Below are 26395 nucleotides of genomic sequence, written 5' to 3' on the forward strand. Positions count from 1 at the left end.
CAGCTGGCAGCGGTGGTTGTTTCTGTTTGGGGAAGATTCCAAGGGTTTCAGCTGTTGACGCTTTACGCGTTGCCGGCGCACGTCGGGCCACTGTTTCCCGAGGGAAGGCAGGTGTGCCTCTGCGTTACAGGGAAAGGCACTTAGAACTGTCTGAGTGGCCCCGTAAGCCAGCGAGGGCGCATTTCCCGGCGCGGACGGGCTGCTGGTGGTTTTGGTGGCTGCTCTCCGGAGGCATACCTGGCACGTCGGAGGGGGGCTTTATATGGCTGTATTTGACTTGGCAATTCCTGCTGAACAAATAATTTTCCATGGCGGGTAGGGTGGATGGAGTGTGACTGGCTTAACTGCACCTAAGACGTGGAAAGACGTCCAGACCGCACAAGGCCTTCGTACTCTTGATTTTCTTGATTGATTGAACTAGGACGGGGCCCGGCTGGGGAGTGGGAAGCGCCTTGGGAGCAAATGTTAAGGAGGCGCTCACTGTCGGGGTCGTAGTCTTGCCTCCTTAAAATTTGTGCTCTAGGCGCCTCTCACCTTAACCTAATCCTAGCCGTATATTAAACATTTTATTGTGTCTGAGTTATACTTCCGTAATGGTAAAATGACGTTCAGAAATGCCGATTTTTCAATACAACTGTGACAAAGTGTGATTTATTCTCAAATGAGCGTCCCTATTTACATGTTGAACCTGAAGTGTTGTCGGTTAATTCCTCATTCTTTAAAACGTAACAGTTCCTGAAAAATAGTGATTAAGATAAAATTATGGCCGGGCGCGGTGGCTCACGCCTGTAATCCCAGCACTTTGGGGGGCTGAGGCAGGCAGGTCGCTTGAGCCCAGGAGTTCAAGACCAGTTTGGGCAACATGGCAAAACCCAGTCTCTACGAAAAATACAAAAAAATTAGCCGGGCGTGGTGGCGCGTGTCTGTAGTCCCAGCTACTGGGAAGGCTGAGGTGGGAGGATCACTTGAGCCTGGGGAGGTCGAGAGGCTGCGGTGAGCCGTAATCGCGCACTAGCACTTCAGCCTGAGTGACCCCGTCTCAAAAAAAAAAAAAATTAGTTTCCCTCCATTTAGTATTCTTACATGTACATCTAGTAGAGCATTAAAACGCTACTCAGCATTTAAGCAAAACTTTATGGCTAAAGAGAAAACGGACACTACAATTTTCAGACTATTAGACTTTATAGGAGTTACCTGCTTTTGTTCTTTGAGAGGGTAATAATGTAGAAAAGATAATAAAACACCAGCCTAAATTATTACAAGTATATTAAATGGACTCTGAACTTGTAAGTACAGTTGGGAGCTAGGAAAACTATAAAAACTGTTATAATTTTCATTAGAGTAGAAATGTTCCGCCAGGTGCGGTGGCTCACGCCTGTAAACCCAACAATTTGGGAGGCCCGAGGCAGGAGGATCGCTTAGCCCAGGAGTTCGAGATTAGCTTGGGCAATCGTGAGACCTCGTCTCCACAAAAAATTTAAATTAAAAAATTAACTAGGCCGGGCGCGGTGGCTCACGCCTGTAATCCTAGCACTTTGGGAGGCCGAGGTGGGAGAATCGCCTGAGGTCGGGAGTTGGAGACCAGCCTGGCCAGTATGGTGAAACCCCGTCTCTACTAAAAACGCAAAAATTAGACGGCGTGGTGGCGCGTGCCTGTAGTCCCAGCTACTCGGGAAGCTGACGCAGGAGAATCGCTTGAACCCAGGAGACGGAGGTTGCAGTAAGCCGAGATAGTGCCACTGCACTCCAGGCTGGGCGACAGAGCGAGACTCTCAAAAAAAAAACAGAGAAAAAAAATTTAGTTGGGCGGAGTGGCACGTGCCTGTAGTCCCAGCTTGAGCCTGGGAGGCAGAGGTTGCAGTGAGCGAAGAACTGCCCTCCAGCCTGGGCAACAGAGCGAGACCTTGTCTCAAAAAAAAAAAAAAAAAGCCTCAATCTCAATCCTTTATTTGGTGTTACTTAGGCTTGGGTTGTTGAAGCATGGATTCAGTAATTAAATAGATGAAAGTTACATAACAGTTCAACGGTGATTTTAGAATGAAACAGTGGTATATACTGCCAAAAACGTATCTTCCTAATTGTCAGTCTCAAAAAAGGTAGTTTCCAAACTACCTCTTTTTTAAACATCTATCAGTTTTTGATATCTCATTTCCCTTTCCACATCCTCCCCTTTGTCCACGCAAATTTAATGGTTTAAATACTTGGATCTGACACTCTAGAGTGCACCTAAAGTTTTTGGTCTTAGTGGATCGCTTGTGAAGCAAAGAGCCTTTTGAACTTTACCACCATACAAATAAAATCTGCCCTTTGATCTCTATCCTTAATTACCTCGAGTTAGTTTTCCTTGTAGACAGACTGAAAATGGAAATACATAAGGAGTTAAAAATAATTGGGCTACAAGTCTTTGACAAGAGAAATAAAAGATATAACATTTAGATTTGTTTTCTATAAAATTAGTTTGTCTTCTACCTGGCCTACAAACTACATTCTTTTCTCTCTTTTTGTTCATATTAATTAATATGATCAAATCCCAGTTCAGTTTCCGCTACACCTTCCTTAGCATCTTGACCTTCCTTTTTGCAAGCACTTTTCATTTATTTCCCTGGCTTTCTGGCATATACTAGGCATTCAACAGATAATGGTTCCCTCCCTCCCTCCCTCCTTTCCCTCCCTCCCTCCCTTCCTTCCGTCCCTCCGTCCCTCCCTCCCTCCCTCCCTCCTTCCTTCTTTCCTTCCTTCCTCCCTCCCTCCCTCCCTCCCTCCCTCCCTCCCTTCCTTCCTTCCTTCCTTCCTTCCTTCCTTCCTTCCTTCCTTCCTTTCTTCCACTCTGTTGCCCAGGCTGGAGTGCAGTGGCATGATCTCGGCTCACTGCAACCTCAGCCTCCCTGGCTCAAGCGATGCTCCTGCCTCAGCTTCCCGAGTAGCTGGGACTACAGGTGCCCGTCATCACACCCAGTTAATTATTGTATTTTCAGTACAGACGGGGTTTCACCATATTGGTCAGGCTGGTCTCGAACTCCCGACCTCTGGTGATCTACCCGCCTCGGCCTCCCAAAGTGCTGGGATTACAGGTGTGAGCCACTGCACCCTGCTGACAATGGATTTCTTTAACTTTTCATTTGTAGTCATAGTGAACTTTGCTCGCTTTGTAGCTCACTATATTTGAGCTAGTAAAATCACAGTCACATCAGAATTGTTTTTTTAGTTTAGCTTAGTTTTGGAGAGAGGGTTTCACCCAGGCTGGAGTGCAGTGGCAATATTCATAGCTCACTGCAGCCTCAAACTCCTAGGCTCAAGCCATCCTCCTGCCCCAGCCTCCCAAGTAGCTGAGACTACAGGTGCATGCGACCATGGCCAGATGTGTGTGGTTTTTTTGTTTGTTTTTTTACTTTTTGCTAGAGATGGGGGTTCTTGCTATGTTGCCTAGTCTGGTCTTGAACACCTGGCCTCAAGCTGTCCTCCTGCCTCAGCCTCCCAAAGTGCTCGGATCACAGGTATGAGCCACCATGCCCCACCCACGTCAGATTCTTAAAGAAGGAGGTCACAATCTATGGACAATGTAGACTTGCTTGCCCTAGCACATTTGATCCAGATGTTGGAGTTAGTTTATTTTTTAGTGGTAAATATCATCTAAGACTCACTACAGCTAAATAGTTAAAAAATATGCACCTAAAAATCAGACCTCTTTCAATCTCAAAAAAGGAAAAAAAGCGGAGAAAAGTATCTCTAAATATGTTGAATTTATTCAGAAATGGGAAGAGAATATTAGAATTCAGGACGCATGAAATGGCAAGCTAAAAGTACGTCCAGTGAGGGAAGGGTAAAAGGAAGCTTTTATTGGCAAAAAGGGCAAGTTCAAATAAAGCTGCTTGGAAACAGAGGCAAGAGTTCTGTTCAATGAACAGTTCATTGGTTCCAGAGGCTCAGAGCCAGAGCTGTCATCAGTTCATTGGTGGAGATGCTGTTACTGGGCAAGTGTTCTTTTGAGAGCTTCTTATCTAAATTACTGCAGTCCTAAAGAATGATAAGCCTTGTCATAGAAATATATGTATATGTCTGAAACCTGCCAACTGTGCAAAGGAGGACATGTGTGAAGGATGTGAAGTGATCTCTTGCCGAGTTTTTAGAAAGTCTTCAGAAACAGTTCTTATCTCAGACATACAAACATGAGCCCCTTCCTTTCTGCCTTTCTGGCCCTATTTTGTTTGGTTCTGACAAAAGTGATTTCATCCTGGTATCTGCAACTTTCACTCCTCTAAGTGCTGCCTTTCTTCAGTGACACTCTTTGATTATGTCTTACAGATTGTGTTTCCACGATTATTTACTAATGAATGACCACCTTTCCATTCTTAGCACTGCCATATCAATTCAGAGCTGCATTACTTTGCTACAGAGCTCTTGCTAAATTTACCAGGTCTTCTTGCTTCAATACATTTATTCATTCATTTAACACTTAGGATTTTTTTTTTTTTTTTTTTGAGACAGGTTCACACCCTGTCCCCCAGGCTCTGAAAGTTCTGGAAAACCTTTGAAAAATTTTAAGCAGGATAAAATTTAGACCTGATCAGGAAAGGTTCTTGTGGTCAATAAAAAGATGATTTTGGAGGTAGAGCAAGCCTGAAAGCAGATGGATCAGTTAGGATGCTGTTGTAATAATCCACCATCCATACTGCAGCAAAATTAAATTTGTAGACGGATATCCTATCATAGAATCCTCAAGTTTTAGAGCTGAAATGTCGTTTACAGATACTTTACTTCAATTCTCTCATTTTGCACAAGAGGGAATGAAATTAAGAGTAAAGGTACACTATTTGACCATGACCTCATAGATAGTCAATGTTAGAATAAGCAGGACTAGAACTCAAATCTCAGATGCTGTATTTAATTTCTCCCAAAAACCTTCATGGATTTCTACTCATCACAATTTGATTAAATACAGTTGCTCAAAGGCTTGTCTCTTGCTCCCTTTGGAATCCAGGTTATATTTAATATTACTTAGCAGGACAAATTGCCCCAGGACAGCCTCTGGTTTTTCAATTCCCACTTAGCACCTGCCCCCAGTATACCCCTTTCTTGTAAGCTCACCTCTGCATTTTAAAGTGTCTTTTTTTTTTTTTTTTTTTTTTTTTTTTGAGACAGAGTCTTGCTCTGTTGCCCAGGCTGGAGTGCAATGGCACGATTTCAGCTCATTGCAACCTCCACTTCCCAGGTTCAAGCAATTCTCCTGCCTCAGCCTCCCGAGTAGCTGGGATTACACTACGCCTGGCTAATTTTTGTATTTTTAGTAGAGATGGAGTTTCACCATGTTAGTCAGGCTGGTCTCAAACTCCTAACCTCAGGTGATCCACCTACCTCAGCCTCCCAAAGTGGTGGGATTATAGGCGTGAGCCACCGTGCCCGACCAAAATGTCATTTTATCCAAAACATTTGAGTGTTGACCGTAAGAGGAATTTTATCCTGTTCAAAATATTGCTATATAATTACTTCTTTAATGCTTATCTTCACCGCTAGATGATATGCTTCCTGGCTTCCGAGTCACTACTGTTATATGCAAAGCTTAGCATAGTGGTTACATGCAGTCGGTACTCAATGCATATTTGTAGAAAGAATAAACAAATACGGCTTTTCATTTATTCATTTAGCAAATATTTTTGAAAGCATGCATTGTGCTAGAATACAGCAGCCTTACATGCAATTAATACGGCTTGTGTTGGGATAAGTAGCCATTTGGGAGGGGAAAAAAGCTGAATTTCTCCCTCATTCCTGGGGAACAGTGACATAAATTTTAGGTGGTTTCAAGATTTAAAATAAAATCTTAAAAAATATCACAGGAAAACACATGTAACCTTTAAAGAATTTTGATGCAAAACCTAAAGGCAGTAGTGTGACAAGTTAATTTTATTTTTATTTTTTTTGAGATGCAGTTTTGCTCTTGTTGCCCAGGCTGGAGTGCAGTGGCGCAATCTCGGCTCACTGCAACCTCCACCTCCTGGGTTCAAGCGATTCTCCTGCCTTAGACTCCCGAGTAGCTGGGATTACAGGCATGCGCCACCACGCTGGGCTAATTTTGTATTTTTAGTAGAAATGTGGTTTCTCCATGTTGGTCAGGCTGGTCTCGAACTCCCGACCTCAGGTGACCCGCGTGTCTCGGCCTCCCAAAGTGCTGGGATTACAGGCATGAGCCACCGCACCTGGCAAGTTAATTTTAATACGTAGACTTTTGGCTGGCAGGAGTTCAAGACCAGCCTGACCAACATGGAGAAACCCCGTCTCTACTAAAAATACAAAATTAGCCAGGGGTGGTGGCGCATGCCTGTAATCCCAGCTACTGGGGAGGCTGAGGCAAGAGAATTGCTTGAACCCGGGAGACGGAGGTTGAGGTGAGGCAAGATTGCGCCACTGCACTTCAGCCTGGGCAACAAGAGTGAAACTCCATCTCAAAAAAAAAAAAAAAAAATAGACTTTAAAACTTTTGCCGGGCGCGGTGGCTCAAGCCTGTAATCCCAGCACTTTGGGAGGCCGAGGCGGGCGGATCACGAGGTCAGGAGATCGAGACCATCCTGGCTAACACGGTGAAACCCCGTCTCTACTAAAAATACAAAAAAAAAATTAGCAGGGCGTGTTGGCGGGCGCCTGTAGTCCCAGCTACTCGGGAGGCTGAGGCAGGAGAATGGCGTGAACCCGGGAGGTGGAGCTTGCAGTGAGCCGAGATTGCGCCACTGCACTCCAGCCTGGGTGACAGAGCCAGACTCCGTCTCAAAAAAAAAAAAAAAAAAAAACTTTTTGCGTGGTGCTGGTCCGAGTGCAGTGGAGTTTACAACTAATTAATTACAACCAGTTACAGATTTATTTGTTCCTTCTCCACTCCCACTGCTTCACTTGACTAGTCTAAAAAAATATAAAAACTTTTTGCATGGCGAAATATACTATAAACAAATTTAAAAAATAAATAAGAATCTGGTATGGTGGCAAAGAAAATAACTTTGCATCTTATATGAAGGTCAAAGGTGTATTTCCTTATACATAAGTATTTATAAATATATAAACTAGCTTACTAATGGATTAAAAAATTGGACTCAAAAAAGTTCCCAGATAAAGATATACGTCTGGCTTATAAACATAGGAAAATATGCTCTGTCTCATCAAAAAATCAAATTGAATCTTGCTAAGTGGACTTTAAAAAATCAAACTGGGGCCAGGCATGGTGGCTCATGCCTGCAATCCTAGCACTTTGGGAGGCCGAAGCAGGCGGATCATGAGGTCAGGATATCGAGACCATCCTGGCTAACACGGTGAAACCTCGTCTCTACTAAAAATACAAAAAATTAGCCGGCCATGGTGGCAGGCGCCTGTAATCCCAGCTACTCGGGAGGCTGAGGTAGGAGAATCCTTTGAACCCAGGAGGCAGAGGTTGCAGTGAGCCGAGATCACGCCACTGCACTCCATTCTGGCTGACAGAGCAAGACTCCATCTCAAAAAAAAAAAAAAAAAAAATCAAATTGGGCCAGGCATGGTGGCTCATCCCTGTAATCCCAGCACTTTGGGAGGCTGAGGCGGGTGGGTAACCTGAGGTAAGGAGTTCGAGACCAGCCTGGCCAACATGGTGAAACCCCATGTCTACTAAAAATACAAATATTAGCCGGGTGTGGTGACATGCACCTGTAATCCCAGCTACTTGAGAGGCTGAGGCAGCAGAATCGCTTGAGCCAGGAGGCGGAGGTTGCCCTGAGCTGAGATTGAGATTGCATTGTGCCATTGCCCTCCAGCCTGGGCAACAGAGTGAGACTCTGTCAAAACAAACAAACAAAGAACCTCTAAAAACTGCTAACTTGTTGGTTTGGACAGGGAGACTGATAAAATAGGGGTCTAGGGTTGGAGAAAGACTTTTAACAATATATTTAACGTATGCATGTATGTATGTATTTTTTTCCTTTTTCTGAGTCCCCTTTCCTGAAGTATGTATGTTTTACTTTAAAATATAATATGTACAGTTAATTAAAATATTAATATTTGCTAAAATAGATAAGGACAAACACATAACACTATTGAACAATTGGGCTTTTTTGAAGGGTTAATTATTATTAATGAAGATCTAATCCTGGTTGCGTGCGGTGGCTGATGCCTGTAATCCTAGCACTTTGGGAAGCCAAGGGGGAAGACCACTAGATGCCAGAAGTTCAAGACCAGCCTGGCCAACATGGCAAAACCCCGTCTTTACTAAAAACACAAAAATTAGCGGGGAGTGGTGGCGCACGCCTGTGATCTCAGCTACCCAGGAGACTGAGGCAGGAGAATCGCCTAAGCCTGGGAGGTGGAGGTTGCAGTGAGCTGGGATGGCCCTACTGCACTCCAGCCTGGGTGACGGAGTGAGACTGCATCTCAAAAAGAAAAAAAAACGAAAAAGAACTAATTCTAACCAACTGGAAAAAACCGGGGCATGATACTGAAGTGTGCATATTGTAATAACCAAACATGCAAAACATGTATTTTAGACTCTGTCTATGGTAAAATAGGTTTTGTAAAGTTTAGAGGAAAAGTATAATTCTATTCCCAAAGGTTCTGAAACTGAAAGTAACTCAAGAGCGATGCAGGGTTTTTTGTTTTTTTTTTGAAATGGAATCTCACTCTGTTGCCCAGGCCAGAGTGCAGTGGCGCAATCTCAGCTCACTGCAACCTCCGCCTCCTGGGTTTAAGAGATTCTTCTGCCTCAGCCTCCAGAGTAGCTGGGACTACAGGCGCCCACCACCATGCCTGGCTAATTTTTGTATTTTTAGTGGAGACCGGGTTTCACCATATTGGCCAGGCTGGTCTCGAACTCCTGACCTTGTGATCTGCCTGCCTCGGCCTCCCAAAGTGCTGGGATTACAGGCGTGAGCCACCATGCCCAGCCAGGTGTTTTTTAAAAAACTTTTAGTTTCAAGGAAACATGTACAGGTTGGTTCTATAGATAAATTATGTGTCACAGGGGTTATTATTTCATCACCCAGGTAATAAGCTTAGTACCTAACAGGTACTTTTCGAATCCTCACCCTCCTCCCACCCTCTACCCTCAAGTAGGCCCTGCTGTCCATTACTTTCTTTGGGTCCATGTGTATTCAATGTTTAGCTCTCACTTATAAGTGAGAACGTGGTGTTTGGTTTTCTGTTCCTGTGTCAGTTTGTTTAGGATAATGGCCTCCAGCTCCATCTATGCTGTTGCACAGGACATGATCTTGTTCTTTTCTGTGGCTGTGTAGCATTCCATAGTGTATATGTACATTTTCTTTATCCAGTCTACTGTTGCTTAAAAAATTGCTATTTAGGTTGATTCAGTGTGTTTGCTATTGTGAATAGTGCTGCGATGAACATACACATGCATTTGTCTTTATTGTAGAATGCTTTATATTCTTTTGGGTATATATATCCAGTAATGGGATTGCTGGTCAAATGACAGCTCTGTTTTAAATTCTTTAAGAAATCACCAAACTGCTTTCCACAGTGCTGAAGTAATTTACATTCCCATCAGCAGTGTATATGCCTAAGATGAAGGTTTTTAAATGATTAAATTCTGGATGGATGATCACAGAAGATTATAGGAATAATTTGAGAAAGAAAATTAAAGACATCTTGAATAATAGTGTCCTAACATGCATATTATTCCAATGTACTTAAAAATAAGATCTATACTCTGTAGTGTTAGAATGCTTCAATCTTACATGTATATGACTTTTAGTTTTTCAAAAGAAAAATATTAGTAGGGTTATCTGGGCAAGGACATTATGGCACTTTTTTTTTCTTTTTCTTTGCACTTCATTGTACATTTTTAAAAAAACAAAGAACCCAAACCCAATAAATATCCTATTAAAGGAAAATGTGTTCTAAAAGAAGAAGCATTTCAAACCCATGTATAGAAGAGAACTAAGATGGCTCACGCCTGTAATCCCAGCACTTTGGGAGGTCGAGGCGGGCGGATCACGAGGTCAGGAGAACGAGACCATCCTGGCTAACACGGCGAAACCCCGTCTCTACTAAAAATACAAAAAGAAATTAGCCGGGCATGGTGGCGGGCGCCTGTAGTCCCAGCTACTCAGGAGGCTGAGGCAGGAGAATGGCGTGAACCCGGGAGGCGGAGCTTGCAGTGAGCCCAGATCGCGCCACTGCACTCCAGCCTGGGTGACAGAGCGAGACTCCGTTTCAAAAAAAAAAAAAAAAAAAGAACTAAGAAACTGTAAGAAGACTACAGGATTAAGATAAAAGCTCTTAGGCCGGGCGTGGTGGCTCACTCCTGTAATCCCAGCAGTTCGGGAGGCTGAGGCGGGTGGATTACTTGAGGTCAGGACTTCAAGACGAGCCTAGCCAACATGGTGAAACCCTATCTTTACCAAAAATGTAAAAAATTAGCCAGGTGTGGTGGCACGTGCCGGTAATTTCAGCAACTCGGGAGGCTGAGGCAGGAGAATCCCTTGAACCCAGGAGGTGGAGGTTGCAGTGAGCCAAGATGGTGCCACTGCACTCCAGCCTGGGCGACAGAGCGAGACTCCGTCTCAAAAAAAAAGGAAAAACAAAAACAAAAACATAAAAGCTCTTGATAAACACTGAGTTAAAATGAACTTTTAAAGCTGTGTTCTCAGTTTATTGAAAAAGAAATGGATAATTTCATTGTTTGGGATAGACGGTGTCACATTATCTTAAAACTGAAAGGAAGTACGACTTCTTAGCTGCACTTTTGCAATATCTCTATCAAAGAGAATAATGTATAGACTAGAATAAGCATTAAGAATTACTTAAGTATTCAAGGCTGGGCGCGGTGGCTCACGCCTGTAATCCCAGCACTTTGGGAGGCCGAGGCGGGCGGATCACGAAGTCAGGAGATCGAGACAATCCTGGCTAACACAGTGAAACCCCATCTCTACTAAAAATACAAAAAATTAGCCGGGCGTGGTGGTGGGCGCCTGTAGTCCCAGCTACTCGGGAGGCTGAGCAGGAGAATGGCTTGAACCCGGGAGGCGGAGCTTGCAGTGAGCCGACATTGTGCCACTGCACTCCAGCCTGGGCGACAGAGCAAGACTCCGTCTCCAAACAAACAAACAAACAAACAAAAAAAAACAAAGAATTACTTAAGTATTCAGATTAAGATTGTTCAAGTGAAACTAATTGCTTCTCATTTGTCTTTTTTTCTCCTAAATGAATTCACTTCTTTAGGCCCAAAGGATTATATATCAGAGTACTAAAAATATTTATGGAATTGATTTCAGAACCACTGTAATGTTTTAAATATTATGGAGACCAACTACAAGAGGCCTAAGAAAGTGTGGACAAATGTTAGATTAGCTTTTGAGAGGCAAATAGCTTTTGGAAACCACACATTAGTGACTGATATAAATTAATAGGAAAGTTGTAAAAGCTTGACATTGGATCTTGCCCAATGAGGCTTTAAAATAAAATACCTTTTCATTCCTATCACTAGGCCTTTTGTGCATCTTCTATTCTAGTTACACAAAGTTGTTCACCTTACCTTGGCTCAAGCGCTTCCTTTCACCAGGCATTCCCTTCTGTCAAATACTGCCTGTAGAAATCCCATTCTTCAAGGTCTGCCTCAAAGGTCTATCAAATGTACCTCAAACTGGAATTAATTTCTCTTCTTGGCTCCTTTCATACTTCATGAACACACCCATCATTGAATACAGAATATTTTCCTTAGCTGTATATGGGTTGTTGATGCACAAATGTTGTACGTTGAAGTCTTGGAGATAATCTTGTTTTCAACAGATTAGATTAGAAAATTTTGAGGGCAAGAAACAAGTTATATCTAGTTTACAAATCTCTGACTCCCCTCCTTCCTTAATCATGTAATACAATGCCTAACTTAATGATTGGGTAGGGGGACCCCACTAGAACCCTGACATAACATACCTTAAGAAGTGTTGTATTTCAATTTATAAAAGTTTATATGTAAAAGTTTCTTGAATTGTTGCACCCTGTGCTACATTTTATAAATCTAGTTAAAGCTTTGATTTCAGAGCAGTTTTATCTGGAGGCTTTATAAATGACCATATGGAATGTAGGCATCTTTCAGCAGAAATTCGTTTATTAACATTGGGTTTTTGCATTTTTGCATTTGCTTTTCATTAGTTGTTTTGTCACCAAATTATCTGGTCAAAGCAACATACACTGCACATTACTTGTTTATTACTTTACATTCAGCCAATTACATTTAAGAATCAAATACACTAAATGCCAAAGAATCTCATTTTTTTCTGGAATGGTGTAGGTATATTTCTTGGAGGAGTGTGTCAAAAAAATAAGTTTGAAAACGTACTCTGTTTAACAGAATAAAAGCAAACCCTACTGTTGACTCGTGATCATTACAGCTGATTTTAAGTTGTTTTGTAAATTTATTCCAGTAGGTGTCACTAGTGAGTTGAGGAAAAACTCCTTTCCCAAGCGTAACGTTTTAATTAAAAGAAAGTAAAAGGTTTAATCAATAAAAGAGATTATGAGGATATTCATTTCTTGAGAGTCCAAAATTAACGTATTTATTGTTCAAAAGAGACGGGGTCTCGCTATGTTGCCCAGGCTGGAGTGCAGTGGCTATTCACAGGCGCGATCCCACTACTGATCAGCACGGGAGTTTTGACCTGCTCCGTTTCCGACCTGGGCCGGTTCACCCCTCCTTAGGCAACCTGGTGGTCCCCCGCTCCCGGGAGGTCACCATATTGATGCCGAACTTAGTGCGGACACCCGATCGGCATAGCGCACTACAGCCCAGAACTCCTGGACTCAAGCGATCCTCCAGCCTCAGCCTCCCGAGCAGCTGGGACTACAGGCACGCGCCACCGCGCCCGGCGGTCGGATACCGGCGCAGAATAGCACTAGAAGCTGTGGTATGGTGACGTCATCAACTAGGCCAGCCCTCAACGCCTCTAAGATTTCATTTTACTCACCCAGCGAAACAACCTGACCACACTGCGCACGCGTTTCCTTTCAGCACTGCATTCTGGGTAAACTGTCTCAAAAATTTGAAGAGCGCATGCGTGGGCCAACTTCTTCCTTTTACCTCGTTGCGCTGCTGAGAGCAAGATGGGTCATCAGCAGCTGTACTGGAGCCACCCGCGTAAATTCGGCCAGGGTTCTCGCTCTTGGTGAGACATAGTTTGTGATTTTGGGGAAGCGTTGCCCTGGAGCGGTAGGCTGCTTAGAATCTCAAGTAGAGGGGGCTACGGGCGGCACTAGGGGGCACGCCAACTGGGAGTCGCTGGTGCCGCCATTACAGGCCTGTAGTGGGGCCTGGGAGTCCCGGGATGCGGGTAGTAGCCGTGTGAGTGCGGAGTCTTGTAATTTCTGTGACCTGCAAAACCGCTGTCTCTTTTCTTACAGTCGCGTCTGTTCAAACCGGCACGGTCTGATCCGGAAATACGGCCTCAATATGTGCCGCCAGTGTTTCCGTCAGTACGCGAAGGATATTGGTTTCATTAAGGTAGGCGTCTGCAGGCGTACTCCATGTTGTTTGGGCAGAGAAGGTTGTGGGGGTTCTTTATTTTTCCGCGAAAGACAACCGGACAGATCTTCCCTGGGGTGGTAATTCTGAGCATTCGACCAAGAGCTTTTCCTCTTTTCTTTAGTTGGTAGCTGGTGACAGTGTTGATGGTTTGGGCAGTCAGATTAACAGAATGGAGAAGGTGAAGGACTTAGTCTTTCCTACTCCCTTTTTTACCTAGATAGCTTAGCCAGTTTTAGGTGCCATGTATTGTGTTGAGTGAAATTCACTTTACAGAAGCCACTAAAATTGTTTTACATTTATTTCACTTATCAATCTTATAAGTACCTATTCTCTTTTTGTTTTTTAGAGACAGGGTCTCCCTCTGTCGCCCAGGTTGAAGTGCAGTGGCGTTGTTAGGGCTCACTGCAGCCTCGAACTCCTGGTCTCAGGCGATCCTGTTGCCTTGGCGTCCCGAGTAGCTGGGACTAAAGGCTCTTGCCACCACGCGCGGCTGTACCTAGATATTTTCTAACCAAATCTATGTATTAACCACTGACCGCAAGTGTTTTTTTTTTTCTTTTTTTCTTTTTTGAGACGGAGTCTCACTCACCGAACCTGGAGTGCAATGGCGTGATCTCGGCCCAGTGCAACCTCCGCCTCCCCGTTTCAAGCGATTCTCTTGTCTCAGCCTCATGAATAGCTGGGATTACAGGCGCCCGCCACCATGCCTGGCTAATTTTTTTTATTTTTAGTAGAGACGGGGTTTTACCATGTTGGTCAGGCTGGTCTCGAACTGCTGACCTCGTGATCCGCCCGCTTCGGCCCCCCAAAGTGCTGGGATTACAGGCATGGGCCACCGCACCCGGCCAACCCAAAATGTTTGATAGCATCATATACTGGAATGAACTTAAAAGTTTGGGGCCAGAAAGACATTGTTAAGATTCAGCAAACAAGGGTCTGCATTTAGTGCTTCTATCTCTTGATCATCTTAGTCAAGCTAATGTTTATGTGAAACTTTTGACTATATGAAACTTTTGGCTTCTAAAAATCTTTTAAATAGTAGTTTGGTTTTTTTTTTTTAAGGTGAAAACGAATTTATTATTGGCTCTTTGAGATAAAAATCACCAGCTTTCTGATTCTTAATTATTTTGTATTGGATAGTACTGTCCTATAATGATGTTAATTTTTTTTTTCTTTGAAATTGGGTCTCCCTCTGTTTCCCAGGCTGGAGTGCAGTGGCCTGATCTCAGCTCACTGCAACCTCCCCCTCCCGGATTCAAGCGATTCTCCTGCTTCAGCCTCCCGAGTAGCTGGGATTACAGGCATCTGCCACCACGCCCGGCCTATTTTTATTTTTTTGTGGAGATGGGATTTCACCATGTTGACCAAGCTGGTCTTGAGCTCCTGACCTCAGGAGATGGGCCTGCCTTGATCCCTCAGAGTGCTGGGATTACAGGTGTGAGCCACGGCGCCCTGTCTGTTGTAAATTGTTACTACACTTGATCTTAGCCAAAAGGCCGAGAAGCGATGTTGTAAATTGTTAATATGAATTCTGCAGTGCAGCAGGGACAGAGAAAGTACCTTTAAACTCAGGCTTGGCAGCCTTGAGCAAACACTTCATCAGTATATGCTTCTTGTTAAAATGAGGAGGTTCGCCTAATTCGAGAGGTAGTATATCATACGTAAGAAAATGGACTTTGGCCCACGCCCTAGCTCTGTGTCCTAGATAAACTGAGCTAGGTGAGGTGCCTCACACCTGAAATCCCAGCACTTTGGGAGGCCGACAAGGTGGGCAGATCTCTTGAGCCCGGGGTTTCCGTGACAAGCCTTGCCAGCATGGCGAAAACCTGTTTCTACAAAAATTAGCCTTGTATGGTGACCCTCGCCTGTGGTCTCAGCTACTCAGGAGGCTGAGATGGGAGAATCGCTTGAACCCAGGAGGCTGAGGTTGCAATGAGTGGAGATGGCTCTATTGCACTCCAGTCCGGGAGACAGCGAGATTGTCTCAAAAAAAAAAAAAAAAAAATACTGTAATTATAGTTGCCTACTGAACAACTATCCTGTGCATTTGGTAAAGATCATTTACTAGTGTTTTGGGAAACATGACTTTGAAGAAGCGGGATAGCGTTACTAAAAATCATTCTAAAACAGGGTTGATTCTGGAGTAGGCATTCAGTAAATATTTAAACTACATAGAACCTGGTGTGGTTTGGATAGGTCAAAGGTCCAGTTCTGTAATTCTATAACATTATACACTGAGCCATTTTTTTTGTGAGAATCAAGTAGAGATTTAAAGCGTTTTGAAATAAATCATTGTCTGCTTTTTTTTTTCAGTTGGACTAAACGATCTTCCTTCAAAGGATTATCCAAGGCATCTACTCAATGAAAAACCATGATAGTTCTTTGTACATAAAATAAACATTTGAAAAAACCCTTCAGTTTGTGAGTGTTTTAATGTGACTGGAATAGTTAATTGTTCATAGAAAAAAATTTTTTTTTTTGAGACTGAGTCTCGCTCTGTCACCAGGCAGGAGTGCAGTGGCGTGATCTCGGCTCACTGCAACCTGGGTTCAAGCCTCCTGCCTCAGCCTCCACGCCCAGCTAATTCTTCTATTTTTAGTAGAGATGGGAGTTTCACCATGTTGACCAGGATGGTCTCGATCTCTTGACTTCGTGATCTGCTCGCTCTGGGATTACAGGCATGAGCCACCACGCCTGGCAAGAAATCTTTTAAAAACTTAAATTTTATTACCTTCTCAATAAAAACTTGTCTCAATGGCTTATTTTCCCTGAATTTAACATAAAATCATACCAGCCAGTAAACTGGTAAATGCCAGTTTTATTTTTATACTTTACAAAACCAGGCAGGTTCAGGCCTGTAATCCCAGCCCTTTGGGAGGTTGGAGTGGCAGGATTGCTTGAGCCCAGGAGACCACCCTGGGCAACATACTGAGACCTTGTCTCTTTAAAGAAAAAAATGTTTTAAGGAATTTATATACATATATGTTCACACACTTTTGAATAGATAAAGGGTCTCTCATCTGTCAATGTGTGCATGTGCGTATTTGTGGAGAAAAGCAGTTGGGAGCACTTGGAGGGGTTGTGCAAGTTGGACTCAGTAAAAGGTGAAGTGTAGGTGTAGTGTGTGGTTGCTTTAACATTGGTAATGCAGGTGGCTGACATGAGATGGAATAAATGAAGGTAGGTGAAAATTCTTGGGATTTGACACGTTGTCATCTGGAAGCCTATTAGAAATGCCCTGTTAGGGTATACCCTGTGCCTCCTGAGTTGGTGTACATTTGAACAAGAGCCGCTATGTTATCCAAGTTTGGAATAGTGTTATACCACTTGTGGATAACAATTGTACAAATACTTGAGTTCCTGTATGCCAGACACAGAATTCTGTAGTGAATGAAAAGTTCTCAATTGAATTTATATGCTGATAGAGCAGCAATACATAATGTGCATTATTTGGAGAAAAGCAGGTTAAAAGAGGTATATGTGCTAGATGTTGAGGTCAGAGAAGAAAGCCATACTTAAATTTCGCTTATGGACTTAATAGAGGTTACAGCATAGATTCTGTGGGGAAGAGAATTCTGGATGGAATCAGAGAAATAGCAAAGTTGTGGCTGAAGAGTGAGAAAGCTGGCCAGGGTCTGTAGTAGCCCTGTAGGTTATAGTTAGATATTGTGAGATGAGCATCCATTTGGAAACTTATTTTGTTGAGGTGGGGTATTACTATGCTGTCCAGGTTAATCTGAACTCTTGGGATCAACTGATCTTCCTGCAGCCTCCCAAGTAGCTGGGACAACAGGTGTGCACTACTGTGCCCAGCAATGAACTAAGTTCTTAAGAGCAAAACATTTCACTGAGGCAGAGGTAGAAATAAAGCTATTGCAATAGTCTAGGCAAGTGATTTTGGCTTGCATTAGGACAGATGGGAGTGGTTGAGATAGTCACTAAGTCTTTTTTTTTTTTTGAGGCAGGGTCTTTCTCTATCACCCAAGCTGGAGTGCAGTGGCGCACTGCAGCCTCAACCTCCTGGGCTCAAGCTATCCTTCCACTTCAGCCTTCTGAGTAGCTGGGACATGGTGTACACCTCCATGCCAAGATAATATTTTGTGTTTTTAGTAGAGACGGGGTTTGTTGTCCAGGCTGGTCTTGAACTCCTGGGTTCAAGTGATCAGCCCGCCTTGGCCTCTCAAAGTGTTGGGATTACAGGTGAGCACCGCTACAACCAGCCTTACTGTGGGAGACATGGTTTGTTGAAGGAACCGATATGGGAGATAGGAGTAGATAATGACTCCTAGGGGCTGGGCATAGTGACTCACTCCTGTAATCCCAGCACTTGGAGAGGCCTAGGCGGGAGAATAGCAAAAATTTAAAAGAGAAAATTAGCTGGGTGTGGTTGTGCATGCCTAGCTACTTGGGAGGCTTGTGCCACTGCACTCTGGGCAACAGAATGAGACCCAGTCTAAGAATGACTCCAAGGATTTTGGCCTGAGCAACTGGAAGGATAGAATTGCTGGTGAGATAGGCCTTCCCAGGTTTGGGAAGAATAGAAAGTTCAGTTTGGACATGTTGACTTTGAGACGTGTCTTAGACATCCAAGTAGGATCTGTTTTAAGCAGAGAGGTGAGTGATCAACTGTATTGTGTGCCTTTGATTAAGACAGAATTGGTAACCCCAGTTTAATCTGAGAGGAGGGGAATTGTGACAGAAGGGAAGCTGGAATGGAAAGAGCATCTTAACTGGTTGCAGATAAATTATCTTTGCCAATTTTTTTTTCTTTTCTTTTTTGAGATGGAGTTTTGCTCTCGTTGCCCAGGCTGGAGTGCAGTGGCGTGATCTTGGCTCACTGCAACCTCCGCCTCCCAGGTTCAAGCAATTCTCCTGCTTCAGCCTCCTGAGTAGCTGGGATTACAGGCATGCGCCACCATGCCCGGCTCATTTTGCATTTTTAGTAGAGATGGGGTTTCTCCATGCTGGTCAATGGCTGTTCTTGAACTCCGGACCTCAGGTGATCTGCCTACCTCGGCCTCCCAAAGTGCTTGGATTATAGGCATGAGCCACCGCGCCCAGCCTTTTTTTTTTTTTTTTCCTTTTGAGACGGAGTCTTCCTCTGTCGCCCAGGCTGGAGTGCAGTGGCATGATTTCAGCTCACTGCAACCTCTGCCTCCCGGGTTCAAGCGATTCTCCTGCCTCAGCCCGCCAGGTAGCTGGGATTACAGGTGTGCCTGTACAGGTCTGCCACCATGCCTGGCTGATTTTTTGTATTTTTAGTAGAGGCAGGTTTTCACCATGTTGGCCAGGCTGCTTTCGAACTCCTGACCTCAGGTGATCCACCCGCTTCAGCCTCCCAAAGTGCTAGGATTACAGGCATGAGCCATCGCTCCTGGCCGCCAATTTTTTGAAAACGTGATTGAACACATTCCTAGTATACTTCCCTTAGAAGGAGCTTGTAGAAGTTAGGGATACTGGAGCTTAAGTTTCATAAGCTTCACAGTAAATCCACCTATGCTCCTAACCCTGAACCCCAGGTGTATGTGATGATAAAGTTGGTGTTGGGGAAGTGTCTAGGAAAGAGCTAGTTTTCAGTCTGGGTAAGGAGATGTGAAGAATATTGGGAGATGAGGTCGAGGATGTAGAAAAGATTTATTGGTAATGGGATGAGCTGGTATTGCAGATAGAGTGGATGAGAAGCTGTGTCAGCTAAGCAAATGTAAAAAAGTTTGGGAGATGATGAGAGAAGCTTACACATGTAGTGGTGAGTTAGGTCAACAAGGGTGTGAGATGTGTTTGATTTGGTAGTGAGAGTCTCTTGGGTGAGCTGGGCTCTGGTCTATCTAGTGTGATGGCCTGGTGTAAATTCTGTAAGAGACGTGCAGTGCCTCAGGTAATGGAAGGGAAACACTTCCTATCCAGTCCTATCCCTGTGTATATACATGGTGGTAGTGAGTGGGGAGGCTGCTGTGGATAGGTGGTCTGGCTTCTCTAGTAGGGGTTGAATAATGCTTACTTGATAAAGATTCTGTTTTAAAATTTGTTATGTGCCAGACATTATGCTAAGTGCTTTATGCACATTGCCTTTTTCAAGTCTTAGAGTACATTTCAGTAGATATTGTCATCATTACATAGCCAAGGAAACTGAGGCTTAGAGATTAAGTAATTTCCCCAAGGTCTCCCAAAGAAAGAGACAAAATGACTGGAACTGGGTCTGTCTGACATCAGTGCTTATGCTGTTAATATCCACAACACACTTACTGTATGGTTAAAGGACTGTGCATCTCTTATTCCCAAAGATCACTTAGTTGCTTGAGGGCAGGAGCAAATGTTTCCTTTCATATTTACACGCATACCAAGCACATAGCAAGATGCCTTGTAGATTAATAGGTCCTCATTTGTTGGGGAATTGAACTAAATTACCTAGTAAAAGCTCAATAAGTGTTGATGGCAAAAGATGGTAGGTGCTATAGGAGAGGCCCAAACAACCATTGGAACATAAAGGATCTATTCTTTCTTTTTCAAAATTTATTGTAGAGACAGGGTCTTGCAATGTTGCCCAGGTTGGTCTTATACTCCTGGCCTCAAGTAATCCTCTTGCCTTGGTCTCCCAAAATGCTGGGACTACATGTGTGAGCCACCACTCTGGCAGAGGATATATTCTTATGTTTGGATTCTGTCTTAGTGTCTTTGGGCCACTGTAACAAAATCCAGTAGACTGAGTGGCTTAAATAACAGACATTTATTTCTTACAGTTCTGGAGGCTAGAAAGTCTGAGATCAAGGTGCTGGTAGATTTCATGTCTGATGAGAGCTGTTTCCTGATTCATAAATGGTGCCTTCTCATTGTGTCCTTACATGGTGGATAGGGCAAATGAGCTTTCTTGGGCTGATTTTATAAGGGAACTAATACCATGAGGGTTGGCCTCTCATGACCTAATCTCTTTCTAAAATGCCCCACCTCCTAGAACCCACAGGCTAGGGTTTCATTATGTGGATTTTATGGGGGACACAAACATTTTGGCTATGGAATCTCCTTTAATACAACTCCCTGAGGTACTGTCCCCATTTTACAAATGAGGTGACTGAGGCACCATGAATAAGTAACTTTCCCAAGATTGTATAGCTAGTAAGAGAGATTCAACTAGGTAGTGTGTCTTGAAAACTGCTCTTACCACTAAACTGTAAATGTTCAACAAAAAGTGAAAGCTGGCTGGGCATGGTGGCTCACGCCTGTAATCCCAGCACTTTAGGAGGCTGAGGCAGGTGGATCACAAGGCCAGGAGTTTGAGACCAGCCTGGTCAACATGGTGAAACCCCGTCTCTGTTAAAAATACAAAAATTAGTTGAGTGTGGTGGTGTGTGCCTGTAATCCCAGCTACTTGGGGGGCTGAGGCACAAGAATCGCTTGAACCTGGGAAAGGGAGGTTGCAGTGAATCGAGATCATGCCACTGCACTCCAGCCTGGGAGACAGAGTGAGACCCTGTCTCAAAAAAAAAAAAAAAAAAAAAGTGAAAGCTTTGGTAAATATTGGTAGTCTACAAAATTGCTGAAAGAAATAATTTTTTATAAAAAGTGAAAAATTGTATATGTGCTAAAATTTTATTTCATTAAAAAACAAGTACACAGGGAAAAAAATCAGAAGGAAACATATCATTATGTTAGCAGCATTTGACTTTGGGTAATGTGATTTATGATTTGATTTGTAGCAGTGTCTGATTAAAACTCACTTAGAGACTGAGTATCCAGAGACTGCAGTATATAATGTCCCTGGTACCAATATTGCCAGTGAGCCTTCTGCTCCTCCTAAAACAGCTCATTCTATTTTTAGATTGCTTTGATAGTAAGTTTTTTCTTAGGTTGCTATGATTTCATTCTACTAATTTTGACTGATACTCATTGATATTAATTCTGTGTTGTCCTGTACAAAACAAGTCTAATCTCTGAAGAAAAAAAGGGCTAAATATTTAGGCATGAAGGCTCTCATGTTTTCCTAGAATCTTCTTATTTCCAGTATAACCATCTCTGATTATTTCAACTGTTTCTCTAAGACATGATTTAGAGTGATCTTTGTTGTTCTCTGAATTAATTCCACTCAATCTAGATCCTGATAGTGACATAACATGTTTCACAGGGCAGGCGTGCAGTACAAATTTATTGAATTTAGTTGGGCATCATTGCTTTTTCACTTTTTATGGGTCCTCTTTTACCATTACAGAAAGACCTGAGCTGTCTTCCTTGGCACTGCCTATGGAGGTGACACCCATCTCCTCCATCATGGCCATCCTGAGACCGCTCGTGAAGCCCAAGATCATCAAAAAGAGCACCAAGAAGTTCACTGGGCACCAGTCAGACTGATATGTCAAAATTAAGTGTAACTGGTGGAAACACAGAGGTATTGACAACAGGGTTCATAGAAGGTTCGAGGGCCAGATCTATGCCCAACATTGGTTATGGGAGAAACAAAAAGACAAAGCACATACTGCCCAGTGGCTTCTGGAAGTTCCTGGTCCACAATGTTAAGGAGCTGGAAGTACTGCTGGTGTGCAACAAATCTTACTGTGTTGAGATCATTCACGATGTTTCCTCCAAGAACTGCAAAGCCATCTTGGAAAGAGCAGCCCAGGTGGTCATCAGAGTCACCAATGCCAATGCCAGCCTGCACAGTGCAGAAAGTGAATAGACAGTGAATGTGTTTGTTTTATTGGGGTTTAAATAAAACCAATAAAACTGTAAAAACCAAAACAACAAAAACCAGAGACCCTGGCTTTTGGACAGTTGTTCGTGTGGCTAATGCCCCCAACAGTTTTATTTGTTAAAATTTTCTTTATGTATTGTTTTTGAGATGAAGTCTTGCTCTGACTGGAGTGCAGTGATGCAAGCTCAGCTCACTGCAACCTCCACCTTCCAGGTTCAAGTGATTCTCCTGTCTCAGCCTCCCAAGTGGCTGGGATTACAGGTGCCCACTACCACACCTGGCTAATTTTTGTATTTTTGTGGAGATGGGGTTTCATCCTGTTGGCCAGGCTGGTCTCGAACTCCTGACCTCAAGGGATCCTTCCACCTCAGCTTCCCAAAGTGCTGGGATCACAGGCATGCATTAGTTCATTTTCACACTGCTGATAAAGACATACCCAAGACTGGCAAGAAAAATAGGTTTATTGGACTCACAGTTCCATGTGGCTGGGGATGCCTCACAATTATGGTGGAAGGCAAAAGGCACTTCTTAGATGGCAGCGGCAAGTGAGAAATGAGGAAGACATGAAAGCAGAAATCCCTTATAAAACCATCAGTTCTCGTGATACTTATTCACTACCACGAGAAAGTATGGGGGAAACTGCTCTCATGATTCAGTTATCTCCCACCAGGTCCCTGTCACAACATGTGGGGATTATGGGAGTACAATTCAAGATGAAATTTGGGTGGGGACACAGAGCCCACAAACCATAATCAAGGCATGAGCCTCTGCGCCTGGCCTTCAACAGTTTTAAAGCAGCCTGCTTGCATAACCTCTGCTAGGACATCGTTCTTAAAAACTATCTTTAATGGTAATTGGTGTATTAGGGATTTGGGTTTTTAGGTAGGCAGAGAAAAAGCACTTCTAGTGGTATGATTAAGAAGCGTATAATAAAGTGTTTTAATTTCCTCGATATCGACAAAAATTGAAAAAAAGAGGCCAGGCACAGTGGCTCATGCCTGTAATCCTAGCCTTTCGGGAGGCTGAGGCAGGAGGATCATTTGATGCCAGGAGTTCCAGACCAGCCTGGGCAACATCAGGAGATCCCCTATCTACCAAAATTAAACAAACAAAAAAGCCCAAAAACAATTAGCCAGGCATGGTGGTGCATGTCTGTAGTCTCAGTTTCTCAGGAGGCTGAGATGAGAGGATAACTTGAGCCCAAGTCATGTTTGTACCACTTAAAAAAAAAATGACTGCACTATTAGCTGGAAGGTTAATGTAGAACATAAAAGATCTATCTCATAAAACTATCTCAGTTTGTAGATAGACTGAGTATATGTGTGTGTAGGAATCAAGGCTATACAGGGTCCAAAAATAAGCCTAGATTATGTGTGCTAGTTCCAGGTATCTTCTATCTTTTAGAATTTTAAAAGAATAGAGGCAGAAAGTCACAAGCTTAATCTGGATGAGGTAATTATCATTTAATGTCTTGAACATAAAGTCATTTGCTAAATTAGAATTTATTTTTATTTTTTTGGACATGGCCTTGCTCTGTCACCCAGACTGGAGTTCAGTGGCACAAACATGGCTTATTGCAACCTCAACCTCCTGGGCTCAAGTAATCCTCCTACCTCAGACCCCAAGTAGCTAGGACCATAAGTGTGCACCACAATGCCCAGCTAATTTTTATAAAATTTTTCGTGGAGATGGAAGTCTCACCATGTTTCACAGGCTGATCTGGAACTCCTGGGCTCATGCAATCCTCCCTCCCTGGCCTCCCAAAGTGTTGGGATCACAGGGGTGAGCCACTGTGCTCAGCCAGAAAATAATTTAGAGAAGCCAGAACTGGCTTCCTTTGGTGAAAATTCTTTGAGCAGATTCCAGACTGGACCTTCTGACTGCTATAAACAAATGGTGGATTCCCATTATTTGTTTATGGGACAGAAATATTGAAGGCCTGTAGAACCATAATGCCTTCCCCTTCCTTCTGTCACTCACCCACTTCATTGCTCCTATTAGGCCCCTTAGAAAGAGATCCCTGATGTCAGGCACAGTGGCTTATGCCTGTAATCCTAGCAGTTTGGGAGGCTGAAGGGGATGGATCACCTGAGGTCAGGAGTTCAAGACCAGCAAACACAGTGAAACCCCATCTTTACTAAAAATACAAAAAAATTATCCAGGCATGGTGGTGGGTGCCTGTAATCCCAGCTACTCGGGAGGCTGAGGCAGGAGAATGGCATGAACCCGGGAGGTGGAGCTTGCAGTGAGTGGAGATCAGGCTGCTGCACTCCAGCCTGGGCGACAGAGCGAGACTCCGTCTCAAAAAAAAAAAAAAAAAAAAAGAAAGAGAAAGAGATCTCTGACTGCCTGTATAGTTTGAGAACCACTGATCCTGGGGCAAGGATTCAAAGTCTCTGGCTCTAGAAGTGGCTGGTGTGGACCTCAAGAGGACCCTGTTCCAAGAGTCCAAAGGACACATTTCAGGAAGCTGTGCTCTAAGCCTAAATGACCAACCTTGGCTTCACTTTGGACATATTCCATCTGGTCATCTTCCTCGATTTCTGTTCTTTGCTCAGGCCTTCCAATTTCTTCGTGGATGACTCCTTCTTACCAGTGCTTTGTTCCGAGTCAGCTCACCAGACCCAGCAGGCTGCCACTAAAGGTTTATTGTAAAACCTTGATTAATTCACATAACCTTGAAATACTTACATAACATCACTGACAAATAGGAAAGGGAGTGCATTTCCATTGATAGATACTATGGCTAGAGTTACTAAGCTCTGGAAAAAAGGCAGGAGAGTGAAGTATCTGGAGACGCAGAGAGAGAAAGAGACTGGTGTTAAGAGAAAAATCACGCCTTTTTCCTGCTTGTATCTTACAGTGGTTCTGCCACCAGTAATGCAGGATCCCACTGATCTCTCTGAACACATTTTAGGACAGGTCCATATTCGGGAGCTCACTTCGTAACTTCTTACTGTATATAATCTAGGTTCGAATGGGATCACCATAGGTGTATTTATGACCTTAACTGTAACAGCAATGAAATACAAAAAATGGTTTAGTTTAATAATAACATTGTAAGAGTGTAAGTACCAGTAGCTTCATGTACATTGTACAACCCAATAATAATTATGCTGACCGTGTAAACAGCTCCCTCGTGTAGACTGAGACTCCATTGCCAAACATCAAGCATTAACAGCAAGTGCTAGAAAAATCAATAAGCCAGGGAACCAAAGATATGTGGGTTACTAAAACCCCTAACAGTTGCCCATAAGGAGTAATATCTCATTATTTTAATGCCAAAGGAGGTTTTCGTTTCATTTCCTAAATAATAACAAGATCACATATTAAAGGACAAGTTGACGGAGTGATAAATATTCCTGGCAGCACAGACAAATCAATAAGAGGCTAAAATAAAAAGAAATGAAACTTGTCCCTTGGCAATCTGTTTAGTTGAATTTCATAGACTGAGTCTAGTTCACCCTGGATTTTCTTTTCACACACCCACACATCCCATTTCATGATGACACTTGTGCATCTGTTCTTCCTTTGATGGTAATTAACTCTTATTAACATTCATGAAGACTAAGTGTGGGCCTCTAGCACAGATGACATATTCAGACAACCATAAAAAGATAGGGTTTATAAAAACTAATGCATATTTGGAACTGAGGCCAAAAGGTAAAGATGGTCCACTCCAACAGTGCTGACATGCTTGAGAAATCCAAGGGGTGTTGACCCAATGTAAAAAGATATAGGAGACAAATTTTACCATTGTGTAATTTTGTCTTAGGCCAGTTCTGTCAAATATAGCTTCTGAAATTCTGAATAGTCCTCTGCCCAGTGTGGTTTAATCGTTGGTGTTGTCAGGACTTTTGGGGAGAAGTCACCTTTCTCTCTCTTTTTTTTTTTTTGATTCTAGCTCTGTTATCTAGGCTGGAGTGCAGTGGTGTGATCTTGGCTCACTGCAGTCTCTGTCTCCTGGGTTCAAGAGATTCTCCTGCCTTAGCCTCCAGAGTAGCTGAGATTACAGGTGCGCACCATTACACCCAGCTAATTTTTATATTTTTAGTGGAGATGGGGTTTTGTCATGTTGGCCAGGCTGGTCTCAAACTCCTGACCTCAAGTGATCCGTCTGCTTTGGTCTCCCAAAGTGCTGGGATTACAGGCATGAGCCACCACGCCCAGCCTATTTTTTTTATTTTTTGTATTTTCTTTTGGTAATCTCTTTCTCTCGCTTTTTCTTTCTTTCT

General features: G+C 43.3%; 1 protein-coding gene and 1 pseudogene across 3 annotated transcripts; both read left to right on the forward strand.

The window, feature by feature from the left end:
• The first annotated feature begins 4 nt into the window (after positions 1-4).
• Positions 5-25281, forward strand: RPS29 (ribosomal protein S29). 3 transcript variants are annotated; one of them, XM_055289493.2, is made up of 3 exons: positions 5-315; positions 13357-13456; positions 15794-15897. In XM_055289493.2, exons 1-3 carry the CDS (start codon positions 263-265, stop codon positions 15800-15802), a joined length of 162 nt encoding a protein of 53 aa, XP_055145468.1. In that variant the 5' UTR covers positions 5-262; the 3' UTR covers positions 15803-15897. The 3 variants fall into 3 exon arrangements, with proteins under 3 accessions (XP_055145468.1, XP_055145466.1, XP_055145467.1); XM_055289491.2 differs by lacking the exons at positions 5-315; positions 15794-15897 and adding exons at positions 12963-13121; positions 21681-25281; XM_055289492.1 differs by lacking the exon at positions 5-315 and adding an exon at positions 12963-13121.
• On the forward strand, positions 21740-22145 carry LOC129487938 (large ribosomal subunit protein eL32-like; annotated as a pseudogene).
• Positions 25282-26395: the final 1114 nt, after the last annotated feature.

Source organism: Symphalangus syndactylus, chromosome 8 (assembly GCF_028878055.3).
Source record: "Symphalangus syndactylus isolate Jambi chromosome 8, NHGRI_mSymSyn1-v2.1_pri, whole genome shotgun sequence".
In the NCBI taxonomy this organism is placed as follows: domain Eukaryota; kingdom Metazoa; phylum Chordata; class Mammalia; order Primates; family Hylobatidae; genus Symphalangus; species Symphalangus syndactylus.

What these genes read in the sequence shown, in the direction of transcription:
- RPS29 (XM_055289491.2), top strand. Translation starts at nt 13,060, where the DNA reads ATGGGTCATCAGCAGCTGTACTGGAGCCACCCGCGTAAATTCGGCCAG. An exon ending in GGCCAGGGTTCTCGCTCTTG is followed by an intron (nt 13,122 to 13,356) that starts GTGAGACATAGT and finishes CTTTTCTTACAG; the next exon opens with TCGCGTCTGTTCAAACCGGC. An exon ending in AGGATATTGGTTTCATTAAG is followed by an intron (nt 13,457 to 21,680) that starts GTAGGCGTCTGC and finishes TTACCATTACAG; the next exon opens with AAAGACCTGAGCTGTCTTCC.